At 41.8% G+C, this 26100-nt stretch overlaps 1 protein-coding gene across 3 annotated transcripts in view; it reads left to right on the forward strand.

Annotated features, from left to right (window-relative positions):
• The window catches only part of CCDC186 (coiled-coil domain containing 186), a 38180-nt gene extending 17776 nt beyond the window's left edge, over nucleotides 1–20404 (forward strand). For all 3 annotated transcript variants that reach the window (XM_080620928.1, XM_080620929.1, XM_080620927.1), the window contains exons 3-16: nucleotides 1065–1191; nucleotides 3573–3701; nucleotides 4646–4858; nucleotides 6390–6509; nucleotides 7079–7183; nucleotides 7496–7594; nucleotides 8322–8408; nucleotides 9196–9338; nucleotides 10867–11122; nucleotides 11811–12000; nucleotides 13096–13176; nucleotides 14422–14632; nucleotides 15612–15831; nucleotides 16525–20404. In XM_080620928.1, the coding sequence (XP_080477054.1) occupies nucleotides 1065–1191; nucleotides 3573–3701; nucleotides 4646–4858; nucleotides 6390–6509; nucleotides 7079–7183; nucleotides 7496–7594; nucleotides 8322–8408; nucleotides 9196–9338; nucleotides 10867–11122; nucleotides 11811–12000; nucleotides 13096–13176; nucleotides 14422–14632; nucleotides 15612–15831; nucleotides 16525–16608 (2065 nt within the window). In that variant the 3' untranslated portion in view covers nucleotides 16609–20404. The remainder of the gene's footprint in view (nucleotides 1–1064; nucleotides 1192–3572; nucleotides 3702–4645; nucleotides 4859–6389; nucleotides 6510–7078; nucleotides 7184–7495; nucleotides 7595–8321; nucleotides 8409–9195; nucleotides 9339–10866; nucleotides 11123–11810; nucleotides 12001–13095; nucleotides 13177–14421; nucleotides 14633–15611; nucleotides 15832–16524) is intronic.
• Nucleotides 20405–26100: the final 5696 nt, after the last annotated feature.

Consider the following 26100-nt stretch of genomic DNA (forward strand, 5'->3'; position numbering starts at 1 on the left):
TCCAAAGGGCATTCTGGGTTGGGTTGATTTTGTCCCTTAGTTCATGATTAGCAGAATTGCTTGTTGCCTTCCTCTGGAAGTAGCCCAGTGGTCAGATCTAGGATATATAGCTGAACGGCAGTTGTGTGAATGAAGAATTTGTTATCCTGGAATATTCATTAATAGATTAAAAACCAGATCAGAAGTGCTAAGCTTTCCTGCTCTGATGGTTTTGAATTCTTTGTAATTCGGTAGACTAATTTCTTCAGTGAATTTTTTCAAAGGAGGTGAGCTAGAGATGGAAGTGTATGTGTAAGGGGATATTTAAATATCTTGTTCAGGTAAATGCATGCTTCCCACAAATTCATGCAGTTAGTGGCCTAAAATATCTATCATCTAGCTGTAGCTTCAACATCTAAATATACTTGAGACTCTTTTTATTCAGCAGTCTGACATTATAACTTCTGAGTTTTGGGTGTAGCTGTCTTTTATTGCAGTGCTAGGTCAGACTAAATATGTCAGCTTCAGCTCAGGCTCTAGACAGCTCAGCTGCAAAGGAACAAACTGCTGCTGAAAAAAATTGAACTTTATAAGGAGCGTGAGCATGGATGCTATTGTAGTAGTTACATACTTACTAGCACCGAAAAAATCAGGGTTCTGCCTCTTACCAGGTTGTGAACTTCAAGGTTTATTCTGAGCAGTCCATGAAATGAATACCTTATCTGTGTTTCCAGACATTTGACTGTCAGAGCTGGAAGCTACTGTCTTATGACTACCTGAAAATTATTAACCTTTACAGTTCTGTAGCTACATAGAGGTACCAAATGTCTTATGTTATCATGTGCCATGCAATCTCAAAATGCTGGAAACAAGCAGTTTGCTCACAAAGAAGATGTTGGTTTGGAATTGTCATAGGCACAATGTCATTCAGATTTGGTTTTGTAAGGCTGTCATGGATTTCACTAGTATTTCTGGCTGTGACTCCCAATAGAATTTGCAGATCAAAGAGCAAAATCTCAAAACTAAATGCAATCAAACCCCGCCAGTAATGATGTACCTTGTTTTATTTTTTTTTTCCCTTACAGATTGATTAAGGAAAATAAAAAACATCAAGAACTTATTTTAGAAATCTGCTCAGAAAAGGACAACTTAAAAGATGAATTGAAAAAACGAACAGAAACAGAAAAGCAGCACCTTAACATTATTAAACAGGTACAGATAATAAAGCAGAAGCGCTGTTTAGTGTCAGACCTGTATACAGTGTTAAACAGTGGCAATAGTGATGAGACATCCTTGGTAGCATAGAGAAGAAGAGAATGCCTGTGCTTATTATGCTAAACTTAAGGGGATAAATCTGCTTTTCCATTCCAAGAAATATTCGTTGGCTAAAAGCAGATAGCGTCTTTGGATAAACTGACTTTCTACATTCACACCACTTAAACGTTCTGTTTCTGGAAGTCTTTCTTCAAGTCAAGAGAGTTCCCATTTCATGGGTTGCCCTTGTAGGTGAGTCTTGTGTACCTTGGCTTCCTACTGGAGAAAGTGTATGTTGAAGGCTGTGTCATTTTACAGAGAATGACACGTTCAGTTTTTCATCGTGATGGGATGATTTATTTCTTGTACGTAGGCTTAAAGGTGGTCTTAATTTCTCATCTTTATTTTCTGTTAACTGCTATATCTGCTAATAGAAGTGGCTGGAGGTGTAGTTACAGCAGTTAACAATATGTGGAAAGTATATAAGGAGTAGAGCATATTAACTGTGGTCTTGCTTGTTATTTTGGTATTTTCAGTTACTGTACACAAGCATTTCCCTAGTGAATTGTTAGAACCATGACAGGCCAAAGAGGAACATAGAGTGTGCATCAGTGTAGGCTGGTATTAGTATGAGAAGAAAGATATATCAGGTGTCATTGCTTGTTTGGTATAAAGTTACATGCTAATGTTCCTACAGCTGGTTGCCCAGCTTCCGTACACTGATTACAGCTTAGGAATCTGTCAAGAGAGAACATTTAGAACGGTAATTTGTCAAAGTACTGCTGATACTACCCTAGTTGTCAGGTTTCTCTGTTAGTGTCTGCATTGCACAGAAATCTGTTCCGAAAGCAGTGTGTTGGGCTAGTAGTGCTGCAGAGGAATGTGTTCATATATGTAAAAGCTTAGTCTTTTTCTTTTTTTTTTTTTTTTTTTTTTGGTCAAAGAATCTTAAAAATCCATGATGTGATTGAAAATGGAATTGAAAAGTCTTGGTTTTGAGCTGCAAACTGGAATTGCATATGCCTGAATATGAATCAGTATGAGAAGCTTACTCATTCTCTCGCCTGTGTTTCCATGATAGCTTCATGAAATCATACAGTGCTGTATCATGCAACAATTGCTTTATCCCATTCTGAGGGGGGAAAAAACAAATTGTAAGGGAGTTTGTTTTTCTTTCTGGTTGGATAAGTAGGATGGTAGGATTTGTGATACTACATGCTTGCAAGTGATATCAGAAAATACCAGTTTGGATAATAACTTTCTACTGTAGTTGGGTAGCACCTGGAGTTGTAAGAGACATCACAGTGAAACACTTGAGGTTTCTTCATTTGTGATGTGTTTTATTGTTACACTTTGTGGACTAGTGTGTTCTGCTGGCTTTCAAGTCAATGAAAGCTTGGCTGCACTCACAGCCATAAGCAAACCATAAAGACATGCTTGTACACGTAAAACTTTTGGTATGGGCAGTGATTCATTTGCAGAGCTGAACAGGGTGTGATCAATTTATTGTGTGGTAACAGAAGCATTTGAGGTTTTGCTTCCCTTTTATTCCTCCAGCAGTTCAGAGTAGCACAAAAATGTAAGATACTGACTCTGTGCTTCTTACACCTCACCCACCCCCAAACCCAAGCCAACTTAACTGTGGTGACTTGGCTTTCCCCTGGAACAAGCAGGTAGTCATTAAGGCACAATTTGAACAGCCTTTGGACAGTATTACAGCATATGTATTCACAACTTGCTCTTGGGCTGCTGCTGCTTGTACTGGACTTGCCTAGCTGTGCAGTGAACCCACACTGGATGCATTCCAGTTGAACACTGGTAATTATTCTTCAGCTGGATCAGGGCTCTGACTTGCTTCACTAGGTGGCTAAAAATGTGTCAGCACAATGACTAAGCACCTCTCTATTTGCCGAGTTATTTTTCAATGATTTAATTCCCAGCTCAGTTTGGATGCATGACTGCTTTGCTGGCATGGTAGAGGATATGGCACAGCGATAGTGACAAAAGAGTGGAAGGTGAGGCAGCTTCACAGAGCAGCCAGCTCTACTCTGGCATCTCAGCTTTTTGCTGTCAGTTTAACTTTTTGTGTAGTAAATTACTGTGCCTCATGTTTTACTTGACTTGATGCATCTTCAGTTTCACTGAAGATGAGAATTGACATCTTTCACGCTTATTCTGTAATGCAAAGCTAGGTGTCAATAAGGATAGTTGCATCTTGACAAGTGTAAAATACATGTAAATATCTGTTGAAGCTTCTAATGTTGTGTGAAATTTTCTTGCCTGTTTGAAACACAATTAAAGTCTTATTTTCTCTATAATTATATGATAATGTCTTTTAGCTGGAAGCGAGAATGGAAGAGCTTAATAAAGAATTGAAAGCTAGTAAAGACAAACTTGTAGCTCAAGATGCAGCAGCCAAAAATGCTATTCAGCAGTTGCATAAAGAGATGGCCTTTCGAATGGAACAGGTAATATGGAAAACCTTTATTTGAAGATATCTTATGAACAAACTTGGTTCTGGTAGGAAATATGTAGCCTCAGTTGTTAGGTAACTGGGTAAGGCAGGATGTTCCAAAATGGGAGCTACCAGCATGAAGTTATGTATGCTTTTTTGATAAGTGTCATCAGTGAATTTCTAAATAGCTGTTAACATTTTAGGGTGCCTGATAACGGTTTTTAATGTGTACATTTATCTGTATGGAATTGGGCTCTTGAGGCAATCTCATTTTTCTTGCCTGTAAGCTGATCCTGCTTCAGAAGGAGGTTAAAAAAGGCTGGCAGTGGCTTTTTTCAGTCAGGATATCATGAAATTAATATTCTTCTCAACTCTGGCACAAAGCTCTTATTTTGTCTCATGTATTACTGAAAACATTATTTTTTTTTCATTTCTTAAGATCATATTATGACAAGTATTTTCTCTGTTGTGTCAATTCTAAAGCTATATTTGATTCTTTTATTTTTCATTATTTTTATTTAATTTGAAGCAGAATTTGTTAGGTGTGGGGTGAGGGGAATCTGCAGAAATAAAACGCTGTATATTGATAGTGCAGTTGGCATGTGGGTGAGGGAAGGCAGAGGACTGGCACTGGGTATTTGCAAAATTTTTGTTGCTGAATCTTACCAAATACACTTGTTTCCTTCTGAAACAACAAATTATATTCCAAGTTACTAATGTATTGATATCTCATTTGAGATGTTTGGCTGTGAAGCTGCAGCTGCTTAGATACAGATTTACTGTTAGAAGTATGAGTAATTCCAGTACTTAAGTGGGATCTAATGTTAGTCTTTGCAAAGCTGGACCTTTTGACTCCTACTCTGATACTATACTGTGATACTGAAAATATCCAGTAGTGTCCTAGAAAAGCTGATTATGAAATACAAGATTGATTCCTTCTGTTTTCATATTTTTAAGGCAAACAAGAAGTGTGAAGAAGCACGCCATGAGAAAGAAACAATGGTGATGAAATACGTGCGAGGGGAGAAGGAGTCGCTTGATCTCCGAAAGGAAAAGGAGACACTTGAGAGAAGAGTGAGAGATGCAAACAAAGAGATAGAAAAGCATACTAATAAAATCAAACAGCTTTCTCAGGAAAAAGGAAGGTTGCACCAGCTCTATGAAACGAAGGTACTCTAAGCTGTGTGACTTGAGTGAATGATTAAGAGCACTATCAGAACAAGCTTATCACTTGTTTGCTGTTGGTGGAAGAAACCTCTTTCAGTTTGGCTGTACTACTGTGAAAACACTCTTTCCTCCAAGGGAAGGCGAGGAAGTTACTGAGTTCTTGTTGCCTTTTTGAAGTTCCTTTTTGTTTTTCCTTGAATATTTGTGAAGCACAAGGGCTTTTCTTCTTTAACTGAAAAGACTGCTTGTTGCAGATGCCAGGATTTTGAGGGAATTTCCAGCTTGTTTGGATTTGGTTTTTTTAAGATTGTAATGACATTAAGTTCTTGCAGTCTCTTGCTATTTTTGTGTGGTTTTGCTCTGTATTTTCTTTTCTATGCTACTAGAAATTACTAATAAAGTAATAGGATTTTTCAGGCCCAATTCAGATAACCTGCCATTCTTTTTTTAGAAGCTGGTAAGAGATTTCCACCAGCCTCTCAAATTTTCCAGGTCTTCTTTTGTTCTGCTTTATAATTCTATTTCATGTGAAAAGTCAAAAAATGGGTAGTAAGGCTCAAACTTTGTTTTGGCCCTCTTCTGAGCAATTGTACTATGCACAGAAGGGTCAGAAAAATACATCTTAAGTCTAAAAATTAATGTTTCCAAAACAAAAATTCACCTCAGTATCCTGTCTCACATGAACAGGAAGCGGGAGTGTGAGTTCAGGTTTCCTAAACAAAACTTAACATACTCTGTCTTCTCCTGAGGATTACACTAGAGCCTTACAGGACTTGTGCTGCCCTCATATGGTGCTGCTTTAAACTTCTTTGGTAAGATGAGCCTGTCGCTTCAGAAACACAGAATGGAAGTTTGACTTGATGCACTGGTTTATGGATGTTGGTAGAAAAGGTTACACTAGCAGTATGCATGTGCTTACATCCTTCTTGGCACAGGTTAGCGATTTGACTTGCATATCATAGAAACATAAAATGGTTTGGGTTGGAAATGACCTTAAAGCTCATCCAGTTCCAACCCCGGCCACAGGCAGGGATATATTCCACTGTACCAGGTACGTTTTGCTCACGCTAGGTGCTCACAGTAGTCTGCACCTCTATAGTTGATATTACCATTCCATTAGTGCCACTACTATTTTTCTGTAGCTTTTTTTAATATATGATTTTTCCACTTCACACTGGTGTTTCCTCATCCTTTTACCAGCAAAAGAACAAAAATAGGGCCATGCAGCTTACACAGGAGATACTTATTTTAGATTTGAGCACTCTGCCATGCTTTGACTTTTAAAACAAATAACATTGATGTATACTATGAGTAACGCAGCCTTACTTGCTATTCAAACCAGAACACGAATAGGCTTTTTTCCAGTGGATTATGGGCTAAAGCATTATTGACTGCTCTCAAGGATGTGCATGCTTTTGTAAAATCCAGACATCTAAGGAAAATAAAACCCTGCATTTGACACTTGAGCAGGAGTCTTGTTGTAGAAGCACTGGATGATTTAATACCTAAAATAAAATCCATGACATTTTCATAGGATGGTGAAGCCACTCGACTCAACAGAGAAATAGAAAAACTGAAAGAAGAAATCAATTCTCATGTTATCAAAGTCAAATGGGCTCAGAACAAATTGAAAACAGAAATGGATTCACACAAGGTTAGTGAAGTGGTGTTGATACCATGACATGAAAATGTAGTCAGAGGAATGTAGTTGCTATACTGTTTACTTTGTATATATTACTAAAATCTGTTTTTCAAGTGGGTTTTGTTTAATTTGAATGCCTGCAGCAAAAGCCAGAACAGTGCTTTTAAAGATACTGATACTGAGATGGAAATGTTGAAAAGAGGTGAGAGGAGGATGTGTGGGGGAATTCTGTTTAATCTGGTGATGAACTTTTAATTTGGGGGTGTTTTTGTTGTCTTTATGGTTTCATTAATTAACCGTCAGCTTAATTTTTATGTGATGTTAAAACTGTCATCCGAAAATGTTCATGGCACGTAACCAGGAGATCCTTTTGTTGTGCTTTCAATGTTGGAACAAACAAAATTGCATGAAGTAATAGTTGAATGGAGGCAAGATGAAAAATAATGCTAGATGGGGTTTTTTTATTGTTATTTTGTTAATTCTTTCCTGACTGAAATAGGAAGCTTGTATTATGAGAAATGCTTTCCCCAGATAAAGGTAGATAAATAGGTTTAACCCATTATTTTCTACTGTTTTTATAGGAAACCAAAGAACGGCTCAAAGATGCGATGACAAAATTAACTGAAGCAAAAGAAGAAGCGGACCAGATCAGGAAAAACTGTCAAGAAATGATAAAAACCTATCAGGTAGGCATGTGTTAATAGGAGGTGAAATCAGTGTTTAGCATTTGAGTCTTCTTTTTTCCTCCCTTTCTATCTTAAGCTGTAGCAGGGAAGAATTACCTTGTGTAAGCTAAAAAGCTGAGATGACTAGTCACTGGTTTCTTTACTTGGAAAGTTGTTAAATAAAAGGGAGAATGGTTCTCTTGATTGACATGCAATGTGGGGGTCCTGCTTGGCACATTCTCATTCTTATGTATGATGTGAAAAGCTGTGTATATGCTCAGAAAACTAGAAAGGGGAATGTGAAACTCTCAAACTCTGCTTATATTCTTTTAGGAGTCAGAAGAAATTAAGTCCAATGAATTGGATGCAAAACTCCGAGTAACTAGAGGAGAACTAGAGAAACAAATTCAGGAGAAGTCTGATCACCTGGAGGTAAGTATGTGGTGTGAGGAAACAAGTTGGCAACTTAGTAGTTAAGAATGCCGTGAAATTTTAATGTTGAAAATCCTATTTTAAGATGCTTACACTTTTTGGCCTTACACTACATCCTATACTACTATACTTACATCCTAAGTGTTTGCCTTCAACTCTGCTTTTTGGAGGATTTTTTCAATTACCTTGGATTCACTTATTAAAAATGAAGTTATGGGAAACGTATGATGTGATGAGGATGAAATAACTGCACTTTGATTTATAAACATGAATGTTGCTGTAAATTAGATTCAGATGACAGGCAGACCTTTCTCTGGCTGGTATTTGACCAAGCTATGTGGCAAGGAGAGACAGCCTCTGTTCTGTGTAGAAATGTGCTAGCCCGGAAGCTGAATTCTCTAATGATTTAGTACTTGCTCACAGCTCAGATGTGCATATGCTGTCTTCAGAGTTAACCAAGTGCCCTTTTGCCTAGAACTTTCCTCAAGGGCTGTTGTGGCATAGATTTGTACACCTAAAACCAGAGTCTGTAATCTCACTTTTGTTCTCATTTCTTTTGAGAATAAAGAAGGTTTTAGGCTTTGCTTTTTGAATAAGTAAAACAAACCTTTAGGGTACCTGTTCTGCCTCAAGTCCTTTCAGCTATTCTGGCCCACATTGGCCTAGATATTTTTGAGATGCCACTGTCCATTTAGATTTCTCAAGGAGCTTCTCACTCTTTAAAAAGGTGCATCATGCTAAAATAAAAGAACTGGAAGACTTGAAGAGAACATTTAAAGAAGGCATGGATGAGCTTCGAACGCTGAGAACAAAGGTAATGTGTGCTGTGTTGGGTTGCAGTGGGGCTAAAGGCATAGTGTTGGGTTTTGGAACAAGACTGTATTCAATCTGTTAATTGTATTTTTACTTTTGGAATAAATGGTGTGATTAGACTAACTGACTTGAGACTAGTAGTAGTATGTAACTGTTGACTCTGGGTAGCCTTTCTCAGGGCATTTCAGCTGATCCATGGTGCAACATGTTGTTTCATGATACATATCTTGTTCCTCCCTGCTTTTCAGTCAAACATTTTTGTAAACATCTAGTAGATTTAGTAACTTTGGAAAAAGAAAACATTACTTGTAAACTCTTCCTACCTGTGAAGCCAGTTCTGTAGAGTACATGTGACTCTGGTAAGGAGTATAATGCTATCCCTATCTTCTGAACAGTTGATAGATTAGTGTGCCAGTCTTTCTATCCAGAGCAGGGATTTGTCTCAAAAGGATCTTAGAAAAAGGGACAAAGACATAATATGGGGTTGGTCTGGTAACTGGGGAAAAATGACGTCTTTGCATCCTTGTCCATTAGACTGATAAGTTTGAGGGTTTGGACAAAATTAATGTTAATCACACTTGTTTAGTTGGATTATTTTTTTGCTTTTTCTTTTTTTGGCTCTTTTAATCAAAAAGACTTTTCTAAAATGTTCTAAGCTTGGCTCGGAGCCACCAAAAATGACACAGGAGCTTTGTATAACAATTTAAACATTTGATCAGAATGATTCAGTTCTGAAGTTTGAGAGAATAAATAGTTTCTGATTTGTTGTTATTTTTTCTTCTATTTAGGTAAAGTGTCTAGAGGATGAGCGCTTAAGAACAGAAGATGAGTTATCCAAGTATAAAGAAATCATTAATAGACAGAAAAGTGAAATTCAGAACTTGCTGGACAGAGTGAAAACTGTGGATCGGCTGCAGGATCAGCATCAGAGGTACAGCTGTGCACTTTGGGGAATGGTTTAAGAGATTATCTGGGATATGGAAAGTTTTTTCCTTACTGAAATTATTGATGCTTTGATTTGATCTTTGATTTGAAGAATCCCCTTCCTAATGTAAGTGTTTTTCTAATCTAAATCAATAGTTAGTACTGGAGATAACCTTGGCAGCCTCTTTATTAGACAAGAGGATTGAGACTAATAAATCTAATTTAGTGTCTGTCCTTATTACATTAAGTGCTTGCTTTCTGGCATACTCTATAGGAAGTAAGTTCTTCCAGGTGTTTACCCAGTGCTTATTTTATTAAAAGACTGGGAAAAAGCAGCAAAACTGGAAAGATAAATTGCTTCAAAATTGTGGTGGATGAATGAAAGTATTTCACAAAAATAATGTTATGTATTTGCTATTTTGCAGCATAAATGTCTGAAATAAATCAGTGCCATAGTTGTTCAGTTTTAAGTCTTCGAAAATGTGGGATTAGCCTAAAAACCACTGAAGGCATGGTGCAGTACATCTGATGTCATCCTTTGGTAGTCCAGTGCTAGCTGACTTATGTCATTAACCACACAAGCTCCTCGTTCTTGTAGCTGGAAGCATATAACTTACAGCAGTGGAGTTCTAGCAGAATTCAGTTACTTAGTTTTGCTAAATTATAGTTCATTTTCAGAATTATTAATGATTAGGATTGCCTGAGCCTCACCTCTACTTGAAGAAACGTGTTGATATGATATTTAAACTTGAATATATGCAGTCCCTGTGAGAGAAGTGAGGGGTTTTGCTGCTGCTGTTGGAAGATAAGGTTTTAGAATGGTATAGGAAATCCTATAATTGAACAAGTAATGAAATAATATTGTAAGAGCAAATAAGAGGAGGAATTTTTTAGTCTGTAACTTTAACAGCTATTTAATCTTGGAATTAATTTCACTCACTGAAAGATAGAAAGAACTGTAACTGAAGATACAGCCTCAAATGGATTGCAAGTGATAAAGTGTCTCCTAATGGGAGTGCTCCAGTAGAAACAAGAACTGTTTTGTAGAGGGATAGTGGAGTGAGACAGTCCTTTGCATAGAGCTGCACTGCTTGGATAAGGATGCTTGAGAAGTCACTGTACTGCTGTCCTGGAGAAGCTCAAAGCTGGAGTATTTCCCCATCTCTTAAAGACAAGTCCTCTTATGGAATGACTACCTTTGGGTTTGCAGACCTTCCTCTTACCTACAGGATGCTGTTTTGAGGGTTTTGCTTATACCGTATACTGAAGCTTATGAAGCTAAATACAGAGAAACTGTCTTCCTTGAGGAGGCAAATGACTGCACATTGTTTTGTGGGATACAGATACCTGTCATGTCATGAAATGGAATCTGCAAACTCCCTTGGCATTTAAAATGATCCAGTGACTAACAGATGGCCCAGAATCATTAATTATTTCTCTGTCTTATTTAGTCTTCAGCTAAATGCTTTTATTTCAGTACAGTTTTGTATCCTTAAGCTCAGGTTGTCCCTAATGAAATACAATTATTTTGACAGAGATGAACAAGAAATCAGTGCTTTAAAGGAGGAAGTAGATGGTTTCAATTCTCTGATTGCTGATCTTCAGAAGGACATTGAAGGTAGTCGAAAAAGAGAATCTGAGCTATTGATATTCACTGAAAAATTAACCAGTAAGAATGCACAGCTTCAGTCTGAAAACAATTCCTTACAGAGCCAGGTGGATAAGCTTTCTTACAGTGAAAGAGAGCTGCAGAATCAGCTGGAATGTGTTCAACAGACTAAAGATGATCTGGTGAGTACAGCATGCAGCTTGTTTTTCGCACTAGTAAAATGTCTGATACTGATAAAAGAGATGGCACATGCATTCCACCTTGTGTCTTTACTTACCTGACCACAATTACTCACTGAGTTTGCCAGTTGGATAGAATAATAGCAGTGGGATGTGAACATCTCGTGTTCCTAAGGGAAAAGAAATCCTGAGGCGCGCTGCACTGGAACGAGGGGGTGTTACTGTGGTTCTCTTTCTGTCTGCCTTGGAGTACAAAGTTGTTCTCTTGTGCAGCTGTCATTGAAACAATCAAAATGTAATTTCAGAAACTTATCACTGTGAACTGTTTCCTAGGTCCTATTTGTACTATGAGATAAATGTAATTTTTAGTAAACTCAGTGTGTGTCATGGAGTGTAATGTGGCTGCACTGTACAGCTCTCTACAGCCATGCAGATCTGTCGAAGGAAGACTCCTTAACTACCTCAAAAACATCTGCATGATGTACTGTATCATGCAGTACAGGATAGTTCAGGAGTCTTCCTGCAGTGTTGCACTGTGCTGCATATCCATTTGCAGTGGTAATCTTTAGCCTAAGTAATAAATGGTAAAATGTGAATGATTCTGAGGTGAAAAGTGCAGAGTTAGAGCTTTGAATGGTTAAGCTGGAGGGTTTTTTTTTGTATATGACTGAAAATAAAACTGCAATTTCAGGCCACAAGGTTACAGAAGGAGCAGGATCAGCGAAAGCTGGAGGTTGAGACGCTACAGACTCAACTGGCTTCAGAGCAGAAAGAACTAGCAGCACTGAAGACCCACGTGGATGAACTGAAAGATGAACTGGCTACCCAGAAACGCAAGCATGCAGCAAACCTCAAAGATCTTGCAAAACAACTTCAGCTAGGTTAGAATTATTCTTGGTTTTAATGAGTCAGCTCCATCTGTAGCCCACTTCAGTGTCTGGTAGAGATGAGGGTCCTGTCTGTGTAGTTTGAGTGTGGCACATCAAGCTCTCCCTGTTTCTAAAGACAATGAGAGTGAGTGAGCAAGTTAAATCTTGTAGAGTAGAAACAGCAGTTCAGAAAACAATCCTTAGTGCCAATTTTCAGTCTTAAATGCAACTTCTGAAATTGGCTTAGACATAAAATGAAATATTTATTTTCAGTAGAGCTTGGTCTTTGTTAGCACATATATGACTACAGAAATGTCACTGCGGGTATATATGGATCCTGGTCTGTGTAGGAGTACATTCAGAAGTTGCTAGAAGTTTCTTACTTGCTGTGACTGTATCAGGAATTGCTGGTGACGGTTATTTTTTTTTTTTAGTATATTTAACAGGTTTTTAAAGATAGATATGGAGAGTCTGATGACTAATTCTGTCAACAAATAGAAGTCATTAAATACCCAATAATGCATATGCTCTGAATGCAAATAAATTTGAACATCAAAGCTATTTGAAATGCCTTGCATAATGCCAAGAGGATCTCTTCTCTCAAATAGTTCCTCAAAAGAGTTCTGTATCTCTTCTTGTACATAAATGAACAGTTCTGCACTTTCCCTCTTGATCCCTGCTGAACTGAGTGGTTCTTCTGGCATAAGTGCTACCTACACTCAATTCCCACTAGTGATATAGTTGAGACATCTCAGAACAGAGGTGCCATTCTGTCATTCATCAGTTATTTACGTGGTGGTCCTATTCAAAAGTGAAATCAAATTTAAGTCTCACTGTTCCCAGTTAATCCTGTGGATGACAACTTCAACTAACAACTGCTGCAGGGTGTAGGAATCGTGGATGTTGCATACAGGTGCTTCATGGTTGGGGCAGGGAGAGGAGGGGAGCTGCTTGGGGAGTTTTTTGAGTTGCTACCTTTACCTTTTAGTTGTCAAGCCCTGTTAAATCAGTGCAGATCAGAGACAACTCAAGGTTTTGTATATTGGGTAACACTGATACTTGGTTTTTAATCTGCTGTTGGTAACCATCATTGTGTTATACTTTTAGCACGGAGGAAATTGGATCAGATGGAAAATGGCAATTATGACAAAGAAGTCAGCAGCATGGGGAGCCGTTCCAGTTCATCAGGTAATACAGCACGTATCAGGGCTGCCAGAGCAATCCTTTCATCCTAATCGAGTTGCCATGGCGTGCTGCCCCAAGCCTTGCTCTTTCTGTGCTTGTGCAGCCTCCCAGTAAAGCTGACAAAATAGCCTTTAAGCAACAAAATGCACTTGGCCGAATGCAGTTGTAGGCTCTTATTATGGGATTAAAGTTTAGTGTTTATAATGTTTGTGTTCTGTTCTTTCTCAATGCCTACGTTTTTTACTTTGTTGTTTTTAAGCTCAGAGGGCTCCAGTTTATGGAGGACCCTCATACATACTGCCAGAGGCAAACCAAAGATGAACGGTGGCTTCCAACCTTGTTTAATTGCACTGTTGACAGTTGCAACTGTGTAAATGAGAAATCAATTGGCATGTGTAGAGGCATCAATGTATCTCTGTCAAGTTCATTACGTTCTATCCAGTTAGAAGTGGTTTATCTTTAGCACTGGAAACAGCATCTCTTTTCTTCCTCGATATCTTTCGGTTTTAAGTTGGATTAGTTCTGTCCAAGCATCCTGTAATCTCGACTGTATGAGAGAGAGAAATACTTAGAAGAAGAGGAAGAAAATAAAATACTTCAAGCTCTAAATGATTAGTTTTGCAGAGTGTTTATACGTAGGGCTTTTGTCAGTCTGTATGGTTTTCATAGTGCTGCAATTTTAGCGGACTAAAACATAGAATCATAGAGTCAACTAGACTGGACAAGACCTTTAAGATCATCAGGTCCAACCATTACCCCAGCACTGCTGGATCCACCACTAAACCATGTCACTGAGGGCCTCATCTACATGTTTTTTGAACACTTCCTGGGACAGTGATTCCACCACTTCCCTGGGGAGCCTGTTCCAATACCTCATCACCCTGTCTGTGAAAAAGTTTTTCCTAATATCCAATCTGAACAGGTATGCTTAAAATCAGCTGAATTTTGTACAAAGCAATATTAATGAGTATGAAGATATTTATGCAGGAATAAGTATTACTGAAGCAAGCACACCTATGCTAAAGGAGCTATGCCAGTGCTGGGGGACTGTATTGCTGACTCTGCATGTAGCACTTAAATGTTAAGGACTGTTTATATAAAACCTCACTAACATATAAGGGAAACTGACATTCTGAAGGAAGCATTTTAAGCTTCTGAAGTGTAATGAATTCATACACTGCACTGATGGAGATATTCTGTCTGGTATGAAAGCAAAAAGAGCTTTTACAAATACAAGTGTATTGGCAGGGTCCCTGAATGCGCGCAGCAGCAATGAGGATCGGTCACCTGAGAATACTGGATCTTCAGTAGCTGTGGATAGTTTCCCAGAGGTGGACAAGGCTGTCTTGGTTGAAAGAATACTAAGGCTGCAAAAGGCACATGCTCGAAAGAATGAGAAGATGGAGTTTATGGAGGATCACATTAAACAACTGGTGGAGGAAATCAGGAAAAAAACAAAGTATGTTCCGAGTCCTGTTAATGCAGTTTTTCAGTGTTGAGCTGGTGCATTAGACAAGTATTATGGATTTTATCTAAGACAATTAATGGAATGAAAATATTTAAAGCAATAAAAATATTGCAGTGACAGTAGATCCTAAAGGTAAGATTAGTCTTGGCATATTTTTGATTATCTTTTCCCAGCAGTTACAGTAATTGCATATTTGTCTATTACTAAGTATTTTCAGGAGGAATGGACTGGTGCAAGTGGGTTTTTTTGGTAGCAAAGTGGTCGCCAGGTGGCTGATTTGAAGTGGACTGCTGCCACTGGCTTTGTTCTTTTCATGTGCTTAAAAGGGTGCTGATTGTGTCTGTTTGTTTTGGAAGGAGAATCTGCATAATTCCACGTGGTAGTATGGCATTCCTATCAAACAAACAGTGCATCTGAGCCAAAGGTGGTCAGGATTTAACATGAAACAAGATTCCACTTACATGGAAGTCTCATCTTACGGAATCTTACCTTCTGGAACTTCATTTAGGAGGGGAAGAAATTGTGGCATACACTTTCCTTTGGAAAGTCCAGTTACCCGCTGAGTATAGCCGTTGCTTAAGAGGCCTGTACATTTGTGCCCATCTGATGCCATTTAATAAACATGTTCACATCTCATGAAGATTCTTGAGCAGAGGCTTGTCTTGTCTGTAGAAGGCATAAGATTCCCTTTCTGGAGTCTTTCAGCAAAGTAAAGGCATTTTTTGCACCAGTAGCAATATTACTTCCTAGGAATGCTTCTGAATATGTAAACCTTGTGCACTGTAGTGAGTCAGCTTACCAGCCCTCCTATAGCTATTTTGGTATCCCAGGTTTTCCTTGACCTAGAAATTGCGGGAGTTGATTTTTACTGCCTTATTCTTCTACCAGGAATCTGAAGCTACTCCAGTCTCTTGACTTTCCATTGCCTTGTAATGCTGGGATTTTCCTTTCAAACTTTTTTTTCCCCCAGAATTATTCAGAGCTACATTTTGCGGGAGGAAGCTGGAACACTGTCATCAGAGGCCTCTGACTTCAACAAAGTGCACTTGAGTAGACGGGGCGGGATTATGGCATCTCTCTATACATCGCATCCGGCAGATAGTGGTCTCACCTTGGAACTCTCCTTAGAGATAAACAGGAAGCTACAGGCTGTATTAGAAGATACGTTACTGAAAAATATTACATTGAAAGTGAGTAGCTGTGCCAGTTATCCCACATGTTCTTGAGGTCCTGAGTTACTGCCTTCAAAGAGATACATGCTGTTAAAAGGAGGTGGCTTTTCAGAGCCAGCTCACTGTGAATTGGTGCTGCTGATAGCATTGGGTTAAGATTAAGATAACGTAATTCATGCTGAACATCTGTTTTGGGACCCTTGTAGTATGCTGCACTAATGAGTTGCTTCTTGAAACAAATTGTAGGCTGCCTGTGCAGGAAGGGGTCTTTCCATGCTTTCCCTTAGTGAAATGGAGCCAGAGGCACAGTCTACATGCCTGGCCCTGTGCCCTGTTCAGCTACTGGGGCAGTGTGTCTGCTGCAAGGGAAAGATGGCAGGCTGGGAAATGTGCAGGCTGCCAGCGGGACTGCAGTGTTCTGCAGGAGTTGGAAATCTCTTCTATAATCATCATTTCCCTTGAACACTGTACTTTCTAGACAGCTTGTAGAATATTAGTAACTGCAAAAAAAGACTTGCTGAGAGCTTTGCATCCTTTGTTGAAATGAGCTTGGTTTTCTCCAGCTTGTCTAATCATTTGTGCTTGTTCTGGATACTTGAAAGTAACAACCTGCTGACATATAAACAGTAATTTTAACTTCTTGGTGCATTTTGTGCTGACTCACTTTCCCTGTATAACTTATCCTATCCTTTTTTTTTCCACCCTCAAAAGGAAAACCTTCAAACTCTAGGAACAGAAATAGAACGGCTTATTAAACACAAGCATGAACTGGAACAGAGAATAAAGCAGACATAACTAAAACTTCTGTGGAATAACCAACATGAAGATGCAGAAAAGGCAGGTGCTACAGACCACTATTTTTTACATTTTCCCTGGAATTTGATGGCCTGCCAGCACAAGCATCTGCTATTTTGCATATACAACCTTTAACCCTCCAGGCTAACTCGTGTGAGAGACCTACAGGGTTTGGCATCAGCATGGTTCTGACTCCCCAGTACCAGCCTGAGGTGTTGCTGACTTTCACTACACACTACATTTACCTAACCCTTTTGTTTGCAATGCCATACAGATGCTTTGCAGTGCATACTGTGTTTTGAGTGAGTTGCAGTAAGATTTTAATTCCTGCACTGTATAATGAATCAGTCTCTTAATGATGGAGCTTGAAAAAATAAAACCAATTATGTCTTAGTTGCTGTGGAACATATCCAGTGTTACTGAGCTTTAAGGGCTTTCAGACATCATTTCCTTTTGTGCATATTTCTGATATTTAGGTTGATGAAGCATTTCTGACATTCGCATGGAAAAATGCTTTGTTATGAAACTTTGTTTTTAAATGGTGGCCATGATATTGCATATTTTCTGCTTTAGATTAACATTCAGCTGGTCAGTTTCTTTAGACAAGAGAAGTGAAACTATGGGATTAAGCAACTTTCTGATTCCTTTGTTGAGTGTGTATAACTGAAACAAATGTCACTGTGACAAATCCTGTAAATTAGACACATTGATCTAAAGAAGTCTGATAGCAGATAGCTGGTTAATGAAGTTCTCTGGCTTTCTGCATAACTAACAGTATTTAAAAAGTAGGCGTTTTAACTGCCCATTGATATATATGTACAGGCAGACATCATGATTGCATTTGTTTATAGAGACAAATGGAAGCTAGCTAAATTTTCTGGTTAGACCAGCCAGTGAAAGTAATGGTAAGAAATGGGAAATACATCTAAATGAGATTTTAATCTATTGGTTGGACTGTGAAATCTGGGTGACTTCTTAATTTTACTGTTGTGAAGAGTTAGTTGGTCAAAATGGCACAAACTGAGAACTGTTATTTAGTCCTTCAGTGGCTGAGAGGGTGATGGAGGAAAGGATATCAAGGTGACAAGTCACAGCATCATGTTCACATTTGAATTCTGGGATATATCCTGGATATATACAGGATATATTTATTCCAGGAGTAAATGTATAGTTTCTTTATTCATTGCCTTTTGACCAAAATGAATTGACCAGATCACAGTGTAAATAGATACTTTGGGGTTCTTATTAAATACCTGAACTTCCCATTATCACAGGAAAAAGATTCAATGTAAATTTACTATAGCAATGCTTTAGCTATTTTAATTAGGAAGGATACAGGGCTGGGGCACTAGGAATCATCTTACTGCAGGAACCATCTGCATCATACACAAAACAAGGGGCCTGAATCCAGCACACAGGAGGATAATTTCTCAAAGCACCTCAGTGACTTAGGGTTGTGTACTCCATTTTCAGGTGCCACTGAGTCACTTGAGCTTTGTAATAAACCAAATTGACCAAGAAGGGTCTCATTTGATTTGAGTAGTTTGATTCAAGACAGTGCCACTTCCTTCTTACTTTAAAGATTGGCATCTCTGAAAGTCCTTGTGGGATCAACACCCGGTTTGTGGTCCGGAAGAGCTTTAAGAGTCTTGGATAGCAGGTCCCTTTGATGTCAAAGGGTTAAGTATTTCTTTATAAAAGGGAGTTGGAAACAAATGATTTAAATCCTGACTGAGCATTGTAGAAACTGAGTCTTTAATCTGGGTGGGTTTTATACATCTATTTTTCTAATTCCTGAGAGCATTATCTGAAGTGTTAGGGAATTTGGACCAGTGCAGTCATGGGACTACCTCTGCTTTACTGTTGTTTAAGTGAGGGGAAGAGGAAAATACCTGGCTCTGCTGAAGCAGATTTGTCCCCAGCTTCCAGAAAGTGAACAGGCAGTTAGTGACTGAACTAGACCTGCTGAAAGGAAGTCTCTAGAACAGTTTGCATGTCAAAACATAGCTTAGCTCTTGTATGTTTGTTTTCATGTAACGTACCAGGTCTCTGGATATTTTCAAGCATTCAGCCGAGTGACTCCAGTATTTTAGATACCATGTTAATACTGTCATCATTTAATGTATGTTCTCCAGGTGTACAATGTAAGTGAAGGAGAGGTGTGGTGCAGATGGAACAAGTGCAATGACATTGTGGAAATTCTTTTTTTTGGCATGGTTGTTTTTCCTTTTTAAGTTATTTGAGCTACCCAGTTAGCTGTCCTCCTGCCCTGCTGGAAATGCTGCTTCCCCTCTCTGTAGCATTAGTGGCTTCTCACACTTTTCCTTGGTTATGGAGACGCACAAAGCAGCCAAAATACCACATTATTTTCATGGACCAAAGTCACCTCCTACAGGTATTCTTTTAAGCATACCCCTTACAGATGGAAATTTCACTCTAGCTTGCACATTGGCAAATGACTATCCATCAAGCCCAGAATGCGATGAATAAATACATCAGAGGGTCAGCTAGCAACTTTGCTTCACAATGTTGCTCATTTCTGAAAGGCAGTGTTGTATTGGCCTGAGAAACGCTGCTGGCAAGCCACCTGCCTGTTAATTCCATGGGGCAGATTGTCAGGGGTATTGGTGTTGGTGCATGTAACAAGAGTGCTTCCTCTGAAAGGTGAGTTTCTATGGAGTGGTTCAAATACGTGAGCAGTAGCTGGTGTGCAGGGCTTGTGAGTGTAGGACTTGGGTAGCAATCACATTTCACTTACCCTTGCATAGGAAACTTTATATGATGAGCCTGAGATTAAAAACTGTCCTCAAATAAACTGACTTGTAGAGATAAATGATAAACTGATTTTGAAGGCAGTCTGGAGCGGGTAGCTGCATAGCTGTCACTGAAATTCAGTGTCCGTTAGACATGGAACTGCCACAGGCTGCTTTTGAAAATCCCGAGCTTGTAGCTAGTTGTATCCTACAGGCTTAAACATCTGTTTCTTAAATACTCCGGGTGCTGTTGGAATTCCAACGTGGCACATCCAGATGTTGTTAGAGGCCCTACAGAAAAGCTGCCTATGCTTTTACCCCCCTCTCTAAAATCCGTCATGTCAGTGTCTAAAGCCAGACCCTCTGAACTGAAGCATATCATTTTATGCTATAGAAATCAGTGGCTCATTGCCACATAGACTTGTGCAATAGTAGTCCACAAAACAGCAGAGGTCAGTTTGTCCCTCAGATACATTCTCATCATCCTCGCTGGTTGCTGCCACCACCTGCAATATCCGGCTGGTAAAACTGAAGCTACTCTTGAGGTACTTTTCATCACAGTATGTTGGATCATAACTAAAACGAAATTTATTTCTTTTAAGGAAATTTATTTCCTTTTAAGGAAATCGGAACTCTGGCTTAGGAGTGTAAATGGGAGCCTGCGTGCTGCAGAGACCCCAGTTTAGGAAGGGGCTCAGGGAACACGATCTGTCCTGCTGTGGAAAACGGCTGTGATGGTAAATAGCAGCAGTAGGTGGCACTACAAATTGGAGTTTCCGTGACTCCACAAGGACCTGAAACCTGGCAGAGGGCAGACAGAGGGAGCTGGGTGGTGGTGAGACCTTTCCCAAGCTGGATGGGGGCTTCCTTCCCCCTTTTGTGTTTTAACTGAAGCTGCGTCGAATCTTACAATATATGTATGTATGCTGTTTGAATATACACAGAATGTCTATTGATTTAATTTTGTAGATACCCATTTCTGTATAAAGTTTTGAAGAAATCACTATACTTTATGTATATATTGTACTTTGAAATAATAAACATACAAATGTATGGAAGTCTGTTTGGGGCTGTGGTTTGTACCGTTGTTGTTTACTGCTGCCTCACTTGAGGTTGTGCTGATAGCTGTCAGTGAAGGCCTGTGGTGGTGGAGAGGTGCCCCGTGGTGGGTAGTCATCTTCAGTGAGTGGGAGCCTCCCCTTCTCCCTCACAGGGCTTCTCTGGGTAACCTGTGCCAGTGTCTCACCACTCATAATAAAGAATTTTGGCCCTAATACCTAACCTAAATCTCCTCTTTGTCAGTTTAAAGCCATTCCCCCTCGTTCTGTACTTACATGCCCTTGTAAAAATTCCCTGTCCAGATTTCTTGTTCTCCCCTTTTAGGTATTGGAAGACTTTTATAAGGTCTCCCCTGATAACCTTGAAAGCAGCTGAACAGCCAGTGAACTGTTCTTATCAGGAGCACATCTAACTACAGAGCTGCACGGTGTGGTCTGCGGTTGGAGGCGTTGCTGCTACGCACAGCTTGGCAGCCCGGGCTCCCCTGTTGCACTATGTGAACAAGAGGTGGCAGTGCATCTCTGCCGCATACCTCTGGTACTGCGCGTCAGGTCTAACAGGAGAGCCCGAGGACGGGGCTGCACGCCTTCCATAGCTGGTTTGGGTCAGAAGGGACCTTAAAGCTCATCCAGTTCCAGCCCCCTGCCACAGACAGGGACCCCTTCCACTAGAGCAGGTTGCTCCAAGCCCCTGTGTCCAACCTGGCCTTGAGCACTGCCAGGGATGGGGCAGCCACAGCTTCTCTGGGCACCCTGTGCCAGCGCCTCAGCACCCTCACAGGGAAGAATTTCTTCCTAATGTCTAATCTAAACCTCTTGGGAACCTGTGTGAGGCTTTTCCACCTTAAGGAGAGGTGATAGGGGTGCAGCAATTCAGAACTGCTGTGAGCTAATGCCAGTCCCTTGAGTCCTCCTTGCCCTTGTGTACCCTGAATTTGGCAGTCCCAGTAGCAAGGGCTGATTCCCTTGGCTCCACATTTAAGATGCTATTTGCTGCTCTGGTTTATTTATCTCCTTGAAGAAATCTAATGTAGTTCACTACATGCTGTTCACTGTGCCTGTGCTAACATTGGTCTGAGATTGCCCTTGCAACCTGATTATAGAGAGATAGAGAAAAGGACAAAGGGAGGGGATGAAGGGGATAATTTACAGAGTTGATTCTATTATCTCCCAGAGTACCTTCAATGAGAGAAGGAGGTATCTTCTTTTCTGTTGGAATTTAATGGCAAATTACCACTACCTTCCTAGGTGAGGGCTCCCAGTAAGTGTTCTGGTTACCTGTGTGAATTGTTTTACAGTTCACTCTTTTCCTTCCAGACTTTTCCACTTCCACTGGGCAGGTACAGCTCTTTGTGACAGATGTGACCAAAACCCAAGGTTGATTTGTGTTCCCCAAGTACTTACCACTGCTGTTCGGAAACAACAGCCTGAAGTTGAGCTTCCTCAAGTACTTGTTTTGGCTTTGGTGGTGTTTGCAAGTACAACTTCTCACCCTATTCTTCAGCGAGGTCTGTGTTTCAGACTGACACAGCACAGCTCTGTGTGCAGAGAAAGGGTTCTCACGGCATGTTAGTGTTGAGTACTTGCTCCTGAAGTAAGCCAGTCTGATAATGGAGCTATTGGGTAATGAATACATCACCCAGTGCTAGCAATTCATTGTCCAGCTGACCGAAAAGAGGAAATCAGTGCTGCTATTTTCCCTCCCTCCCTGCTCTATTTCAATGGGAGTTTTAAAGAGAGCTATGGTTGGGTTTTGTTGCTGCGGTTGTTTTCAGGCTATTTTGCATTAAACCACAGTGGGTCTGTGCCAGATTCTGCAGGACTTCTGCATGCGTAAATGTAACCGTTGCAGTAGCAGCATACTGCTGAACAAGTTGTTCTCATCTAATGTGTATAAATGGGCTGTTCAATGTGTTTGAGGCTGTTCTGCTCCAGTGGATGCCCTATAGTCAGGAAATCCTTCAGCGCTCAGGTTTTGCAGGGCTCTTTACCATGTGCAGCTGCACGCTGGTGTCAGAGGGGCTGCTCTATTGCCTCAAGTGAAGCACCTTGCTCACTAAAAGGATGAATCCATCCTGGTCTGCACACCTATGGGCTTCTTAAGAAGTTCCTATTTATGAATAATCCCAAGTGTGTGGAATAAGGCGAAGCAGCAGAGGAGCATGGAGAAGTCTGTGAGCTCTAACCAAAATGCTAATGTTTGACACGAGGTAGGTGGGCACAGCCTAGCAGGCACCTCCAGGGTGGCTTATCAGTCTTTAAATGCTGCCGTGGGCCATCCAACCCCAGCGTGTAAGGAGCCAGCGCTGCCTTTGAGGATGGAGATGGCTGGAAACAAGGTGCAAATGCAAGGCAATGTCTTTTCAGGTTGTGGTTGCAGCCAGAGGGGTTGTGAGGCTGCGCCGTGAAAAGAGCTCATTAAAAAAGGAGCAGCTCTGCTCTGGGGCCAGGCTGAGAGAGCTGGGCTGGGTCAGCCTGGAGAAGAGAAGGCTCCTTAAGGGGAGACCTGAGAGCAGCTCCAGTGCCTAAAGGAGCTACAGGAAACCTGGAGAGGGGCTTTGGACAAGGGCCTGTAGGGACAGGACAAGGGGAATGGCTTTAACCTGCCAGAGGGGAGACTGAGATGAGCTCTTAGGCAGAAGCTCTTCCCTGTGAGGGTGCTGAGGCGCTGACACAGGGTGCCCAGAGAAGCTGTGGCTGCCCCATCCCTGGCAGTGCTCAAGGCCAGGTTGGACACAGGGGCTTGGAGCAACCTGCTTTAGTGGAAGGAGTCCCTGCTCATAGCAGGAGTTTGGAACTGGATGAGCTTTAAAGTTCCTTCCAACACAAACCAGCCTGGGATTCTATGAAAAGTAACTCTGACAATGCTAGATCTGAAGTAATTTTAACTCCAGTCAGTGCCTGGCACGGGGGAGAGAAGAAGGTGAGAATTCCTTGTATCAACATTGAGTAAAAGCAGCATATGGCCAAGTTATGGGTTGAAAAAACAAGCCCAGCGCCAGTGAGCCTAAACCTGTTCCGTGGCTGTGCACATTCTTGTAGAGAGTTTGGCAAGTCAAAGAGGTTGGAGGACACTGAACCTGGGCTCAGAGCTGTGACCTGTTCATGCTGTACAGGGCTTGTACTATTTAGCTGGTGTGGCCTCACCTTAGAACTCAGATTATCAGGGTAATATTGCTTAGATGGACTCTGTGTAATGTTTAGGGGCATCACCCTTCTGGAGAAGGGATCTTCAGCTGTAAGGTGAAGTGAGAAATCAGAACGAGCTGCTGTCAGCCTGCCATGGGCTAACATCGAGGTGACACAGGCTGCTGGCAACCAGGCTCGTGATGCTCTTTCCCAGGTTGCTTCCCCTTGCCACATGTCCGATCTGTCCCTAGGGCTCAGCAGGGATGGCTGGCATAGGGAACAGGCCTCCACTGCAGTGGGGATGGAGACAGGACTGTCCCAGGGGTGAGGTTATTGCCCACTGCTGTCCACCCGATCCCAAGCTGTGTGGCTCTTTGGCTCTTCAAGCAGCTCACTATGCACTGCAGGTGACTGCTCAGCCTTTCAAGGCAAATCAAGGTCTGTATGTTTCCCCTGGCAATGCCATGCTGTGACCTGCAGCCTGATGGAGGTGATTGCACAGCTCCCACATCCTCCATGCTGCACAGACAAAGCTCCTTGAGTGAGGCAGGGTGGCTGGCAGCGAAATCCCTGCACAGCTCCGGGTAAACCCTGCCCCAGCATCCATAGACCCTTGTTTTGCTTAGCTTTAATCAGACATTACTGGGCTCTAGGAAGATCCAGCAGGAGCCAAGCAGGCCTTTTCCATCGGTGAGGACTGGCGGAGGAAAGCCTCTGCTTCATAAACCACAGCATGAAGCAAGCAGCCATCGACTGAGGTACCCATGCCCTGGATGCTGTCCTTTGAAGCCCTCATGGGGCCATGCAATCCTGATACCAAGCGCATTGAGACAGTCTGCTGGCAGGGAGTGACTGCCACGTCAACATGTGGGACCTCTACCCCAGGACCTGGGTTGGATGGAGGCAGGTGAAGCCTCTGGAGCAGAGATCTGGCATTAAGCCTGCAGCACGAGGCACACAGATTACATTTTGTTACCTGAATTACGTCAAACCATTTCCCTCTCTCAGATTTCCCCTGCAGTCCTCCAAGGCTGCTTGTTGACGGTGCAAGACCAGTCAACTACTGCAAACCGATCTGACCTCGCCTGGGTTGGTGGCATAATCCAGACCTTGCTGGTAGTGGTCACCTTGTAACGCCAAACCCACTGCAGCGTGTCTCACTATAGACAATGTCTAGGCAAACTCTGAGGCACAGTGGCGGGTGAGCTCTCTCAAGGAGAGCATCATTTAGCATTCCTTGGCTTTGGCGGTAGCTGAAACAATAGGAATGTCCCCAAAGGCTGGGCCATGCAAGCCAAAAAGGCATCTCTAGAGAGCAATAAACGGAGGCACTTACGTTGCGTTAATTGTGTATCAGAGCAAACACTGGAAAAAACCCAACCCGAGCAACCAAAGCAGCGGGGTTAGCACTGACTGCAGGGGTAGGCTTCTGCCAAGAAAGCAGCCTTGGAGCAGACAGCAAGGAAGCGGGGTCCTTCCAAAGGGTGACTCAGAGCAGCCTCGCAGGCTCCTGTGTTGGCACCCCATCCCCACTGTGTGCTGATGGGGGCACAGAGGAGCAGCTCCCGGCCAGGCCCCATCCTGTGTGCAGTGACCTTGTGACAAGCCCAGACACAACAGACAGGGAGGTCAGCGGAGGTCCTGACCCCTCGTATCATAATCGCAGACTGGTTTGTGCTGGAAGGGACCTTAAAGCTCATCCAGTTCCAACCCCCTGCCACGGGCAGGGACACCTTCCACTAGAGCAGGTTGCTCCAAGCCCCTGTGTCCAACCTGGCCTTGAACACTGCCAGGGATGGGGCAGCCACAGCTTCTCTGGGCACCCTGTGCCAGCGCCTCAGCACCCTCATAGAAATGTACAAACAGAAGAGAAAAGGAGCCAGTCTGGCCCCAGACCTGTCTTTGTTAGCTGAGGCCGTGAAGACAGCCAGAAACCCCAGCTTGCTCCATCAAGAAGGTGCAGCAGACCTTCACCTGCGATGCGCTTTTCACTTGTGGGACTTCCCTACCTGCGATTCGCTGTGAATGGAGGAACTGGGCTGGTCCAGGACATGTTGAGGCTTGGCCTGAAGAATCATAGAATCATAGAATAGTTTGGGTTGGAAAGGACCTTGAGATCATCCAGTTCCAACCCCCCTGCCATGGGCAGGGACACCCCACACTAAACCATGTCACCCAAGGCCTCATCCAACCTGGCCTTGAACACTGCCAGGGATGGAGCATTCACAGCTTCCCTGGGCAACCCATTCCAGTGCCTCACCACCCTCTCAGTAAAGAATTTCTTCCTTAGATCCAATCTAAACTTCCCCTGTTTAAGACTTGATTGCATGAAAGCATCGTGCTTAGAGAAAAAACCACCCTGTTTCAGTTTGGGTTTGTGCCTTTGATGGGCTGTAGAGGAAGGAAAGCTTGGGCTGGGCACTATTAATTGTGGTTTGCAGAAACACTGAGAACAAGTGGTGTGAGCAGCCTCTGTGTCTGCTTTCCCTTGCCCTGAGCTCAGCCCTCGCTGCTCCTCCAGGCTCTCAGGCTCTAGGGAGCTGCCTGTTTGC

The sequence above is a fragment of the Psittacula echo genome (genome assembly GCF_963264785.1).
Source record: "Psittacula echo genome assembly, chromosome: 6".
NCBI classification, from domain to species: Eukaryota; Metazoa; Chordata; class Aves; order Psittaciformes; family Psittacidae; genus Psittacula; species Psittacula echo.